The sequence below is a fragment of the Orycteropus afer genome, unplaced genomic scaffold (genome assembly GCF_000298275.1).
Source record: "Orycteropus afer afer isolate SDZICR_OR568_19922 unplaced genomic scaffold, OryAfe1.0 scaffold00623, whole genome shotgun sequence".
Lineage (NCBI taxonomy): Eukaryota > Metazoa > Chordata > Mammalia > Tubulidentata > Orycteropodidae > Orycteropus > Orycteropus afer.
This window is the reverse complement of record NW_006922210.1, coordinates 242,041-246,978: the sequence shown is the minus strand read 5'-3', so window position 1 is coordinate 246,978 and position 4,938 is coordinate 242,041. Positions and strand designations below refer to the sequence as shown.

Sequence of the window (4,938 nt, the reverse complement as noted above, 5' to 3'; positions counted from 1 at the left end):
GACTGCTAACCAGAAGGCTGGCTGTTCAAACCCACCAGCCACTCCTCAGAAGGAAGACTGGGCAATCTACTTCCGTACAGATATCGCCTTGGAAACCCAAGTAGGGGCTGCTTCTGAATATCAGTTTGTATTGTGAATTTCCAAAGGAAGACAAGTGTATGCTGCTTTTCTCTCAAGTGATTGGACCATATATGTAGTCCTAGTAAAGTCTAAAGGAGGTCTGGTGGCACAGAGGTTAAGGGCTTGACTGCTATCCGAAAAGTTGGCAGTTTGAACATACTAGCTGCTCTGTGGGAGAAAGATGTGGCAGTCTGCTTCCATAAAGATCATAGCCTTAGAAATCCTATGGGGCAGTTCTTTGTCCTAGGGTTGCTATGAATCAACTCCACAAGTGGGTTTTTGAGTAAGATACTAGGCTCATTGCTAAGTTCTTTGTGTACATTATTGTCCACCCCATGATCTGTGATGATTCCTATTTGCAAGTGGAAAACCCGAGTCCCATAGTTGTTTAGCAACTTGCCAGGCAGACCTGTGGCACCTAGGAACTGCCAGTGCTGGGACTTGTGCCCAGAGGTATATGACCCTAGAGCCCACAGTCTTCTCACCTCCCATGTCTGCAGGCAACAGATGGATGTCACTGTTGGCTCTCTAGGATAACCTTGCTTTTCCCTTACTCAGAGCCACAATCATGTCTCTGGAAGACTTCGAGCAGCGTTTGAATCAAGCCATTGAGAGAAACGCCTTCCTGGAGAGTGAACTCGATGAGAAGGAGAATCTCCTAGAATCCGTCCAGCGACTAAAAGATGAAGCTAGAGGTCAGGAGGTGCTTGTCATTGTTCTTAGTTTCTTCACTAGTGTTGCCTCAGCCCACCTGAGAACACCTTGTCCCGTGGCACGGCTAGTGTGAGGTTTGTTGGAAATCAGCCCTCTGCTCTGCACACAGGCATCTGGTCAGAGAGCATGGGACCATGCCCAGCAAGCTCTGGCCTTGGTTCCCAGGGGCCATGGCTGAGGATGGTGATACCCAACTGTGTAAGGGCCCTCGTGGGTATTTACAGAAGCATTTTTGGAACTCACAAATGATGCCCTTATATTTATGTTATGCCTTCAGGCAGCAGAATCACTTCAGGAGAGATTTCCCAGTCTGTAATTCACACACTTGCTTTGTGCTCAGTGTGAGCAGAAGAGTATTGTGGAGAACAATTCTGTTACTAGGATTGCTAGCTAGCATCTTGTTTCTGTCATTTGATGACAACAGTCCATTTGTCTTGGGCCTCTAAAACCTCATCAGTATTTGTTCTTTAGAGGTTAGCAGTTCTAGCAGTCAAGCTTTCAAACTGTAATGAGACATTAGGAAATCATACAAGTTGGGAGCATAAGAGGTTTTAAAAAGCCCCAGTTATTTATAACATTAATTTGGTATCTAATGTGTGGCCAGTAGCTGGGGAATTAAAAAGAAGGAACTTGTGATTTTAAAAGATGGTTATTCCTAAATGCCGATCAGCAGTAAAATGGTTAAATAACTCATGCAGATTTATATTGTGGAAAGTTAAACAGTTGCTAAAATGAACAGGGCAGTCATAGAGGGAAGCCTAGAACAGTGGATGTTCTATGGATCCATTTATGCTTAATAAAACTTTTTCATACTATATGTTTAATAAATATACACATACATACATACATACGTACATATAAACAAACTGCATGTATGTAAAGGTAGGGAAAACTGATTGAAAGGATCCACCAGATGTTACAGTGATTATTTATGTCCAAGGAGGGCATTTTAGGATGGGCTGGGAGAACAATACTTAGGATTCTATCTGTACTCCTTTGTTGGAATTCCTTTTTTTAAAAAAAGGACTTAACCTGAAAAGAGAGTGACCTTCCTAAACCCTTCTCCTGGCTCAGATTTGCGGCAGGAATTGGCTGTGCAGCAGAAGCAGGAGAAACCCCGGACCCCTGTGCCCAGTGCAGTGGAAGCTGAAAGGACGGACACCGCTGTCCAGGCCACCAGCTCCATACCATCCACACCCATAGTTCATCGCGGACCCAGTACCAGCTTAAACACACCAGGGACCTTTCGACGTGGTAATGGGAAAGGAAACTGGCAAGATTTATGTTTTGTTTCATGAAACTTTCCAGGGTGAGAACCTAGGGTTAGTCTTAGGTGAGAGGGATGATTTGAAGTAGGCTGTCCAGTCAGGGAGCAACCAAGATGCTTCTGGAAAGGATCCTGGTTGTGAGGCTGTGCCTCCATCTCCTCAACCAGAAGAAACAAGGGCCAGTGTTAGCAGATTGTTTCAGTCTCCATTAGAAGCTAGAAGTCCTCTCTTCTGAATATGAAAACCCCAAAAAGTAAAATGTCAGTAAACCAAATAAAAAATTTAAAAGCATTTTGTGGGGCCTAGCAATGCATCCATCTAGAAATTGGCTCCAACATTTAGGCCTCTAAATGGGGACCTGTGCTGTGTAGTCAAATCCAGGAAATTCCATTTCTCACCTCAGCCCCTCTTCTGATTGATTTAACTCGTGACACTCTGATTAGGCCACTCAACAGCAGATAATCACAATAGACAAATGTTAAATACTCAGAATTTGCCAGACACTGTGCTTAAGGTGCTTCGTATGTATGGCCTCATTGAATCCTTTCTGCAGCCCCTTTTGAGGGTAAGGAAGGAGCTCTGGTGGCACAGTGGTTAAAGCATTTGGCTGCTAACCAAAAGATTGTGATTCTAACCCACTAGCTCTTTCATAGGAGAAGGAGGAGGCAGTCTGCTTTTATAAATGTTTACAGCCTTGGAAAGCTTGTGGGACAGTGTTCTATCTGAAAGGGTTCTGAATCAGAATTGGCTCGATGGTAGTGGGTTTATTTTTTGGTTTGAGGGTGAGGAAATGGCAGTGCTGAGGTTAAGGAGCTTGTCTGCAGTCACACACCTAATAAATGGCAGAGTTGGGGTTCAAACCCAAGCATATTGGTTCCAGAGCTTGTATTGCCTTATATTACCATATACTGCCTTACTTCTTGAGGATCCCTGGTGGTGTAGTGATTAAGTACCTGGCTGCTAACCAAAAGCTTGTTCAAACCCACCAGTATCTGTAGGAGAAAGATCTGGCAGTTGTTCCTGAAAAGATAACAGGTTTGGAAAACCTATGGGACAGTTTTCCTCTGTCCTGTAAGGTCACCTCAACAGCAGTGGGTATTATATTTTAACTTGTCCCCTAAGGATCAGGAGACTGGTGAGATTTCCAGAATCCCAGTCTAGAGGAGTATTTTTCCCATGTTACTATGGACACAATTTAATAGGGGATCTTGTTAAAATACACATTAGTTTAGTAGGTCTAGGGTGGTGCCTGAGAAGTCTGTATTTCTAACAAGTGCTCAAGTGATGCTGATGCTTTTGGCCCATGGACCACACTTTGAGTAGTGAGGCTGTGTGGGTTTAAAACCATCATAAATGTGGCGTTCTCTCTCTGTGTATGTTGAAATCATCACAGATACTGTTAACATTAATTAACTTTATAGAATTTCAAGGGTACTTGTTTTGATTTTGTTTAAGAAGGTATTATTGTTAGGTGCCATCAAGGCATTTCCAACTCACAGTTACTCCGTGTGCAACAGAACAAAACACTGCCTGGTCCTGCGCCAGCCTGTCAGTCATTGCTGTGTTTGAGCCCATGGTTGCAGCCACTGTGTCAATCCATCTCCCTGAGATTCTCCGCTTCTGTGTTGACCCTGTACTTGACTGAGCATACTGTCCTTCTCCAGGGACCAGTCCCTCCTGATAACATGTCTAAAGTACATGAGATGAAGTCTTGCCATCCTCACTTCTAAAGAGTACTCTGGCCATACTCCCTATAGGACAGATTTGCTCATTCTTCTGCCAGTCCATGGTATATTCAGTGTTCTTCACCAGCATCACAATTCAAATATATCAGTTCTTCTTCAGTCTTCTTATTCATTATCCAGCTTTTGCATGCATATGAGGTGATTGAAAATTCTGTGGCTTGAGCCAGGCACATCTTAGTCCTCAAAGTGACATCTTTCCTTGAAAAGTTTGTTATTAAATAGACTTGTGGTGAACACAGTGAACTAATGGATGAGAGACGTGAGCATTCAAAATCAAAGGGAAGGGAGGACATCATCTTACCTGCCCTGTGGCTTGTCATTTTGACTAACTTTTCAAGTCCTTACAGTGACTACATTAAACATTCGTTTTTGCATATTAATCTTTTTAAACATCCTTGGAAGCAGCAGTCAAGAAATCAAAGAATGTATTACATTGGGAAAATCTGCTGCAAAGACAATGGTTAAGTGCTTGACTGTTAACCAAAAGGTTGGCAGTTCAGACACCCAGAGGCTCTTTGGAAGAAAGGCCTGACTGGCTGTTTCCAAAAGACCATAGCCTTGAAACCCTGATGGAGCACAGTTCTGTTCTGCAGCACATGGGGTCACTATGAGTCAGAACTGACTTGATGGCAACTGTGGGTTGATGTTATGTGTGTTCCCCCTTTCCACACCCCAGATCTGGATGACTCCTCTGGTGGGATCCCGCTCACGCCTGCGGCCCGGATATCTGCCCTCAACATTGTGGGAGACCTACTGCGGAAAGTAGGGGTAAGACTGGGTTCAGTGTGGCTTCTTGCCTGTCCTTTGGGATATTTGGGAGGATTAACTTTACCAACTCTTTCCCCCTTTTAAGAGAGCCCTCATGAGTTTTAGTGAGGAGAATGTGTGTGTGCGTGTGTGTGTTTGTGTATATACATAGGGAGGGAGAGGAGAGAGATTGGTTGATTTACTTCAAGGGACTGGCTCACACAATTTTGGGGGCTAGAGATTCCAAAATCTGTAGCTCAGGCAGCAGACTGGAGACTCCTGTGGGATTGTGGGGGGCTGACAACTCCAAAATCCATACGTAAGGTGACAGGCATGAGCGTCCT

At 44.1% G+C, this 4,938-nt stretch overlaps 1 protein-coding gene across 1 annotated transcript in view; it reads left to right on the top strand.

Moving 5' to 3' along the window:
* NDE1 (nudE neurodevelopment protein 1) overlaps nucleotides 1–4,938 on the top strand; it is a 70,667-nt gene that overhangs the window by 54,478 nt on the left and 11,251 nt on the right. The window contains exons 4-6 of the mRNA XM_007956469.1: nucleotides 679–815; nucleotides 1,909–2,088; nucleotides 4,524–4,615. Coding sequence (XP_007954660.1) covers nucleotides 679–815; nucleotides 1,909–2,088; nucleotides 4,524–4,615 — 409 coding nt within the window. The remainder of the gene's footprint in view (nucleotides 1–678; nucleotides 816–1,908; nucleotides 2,089–4,523; nucleotides 4,616–4,938) is intronic.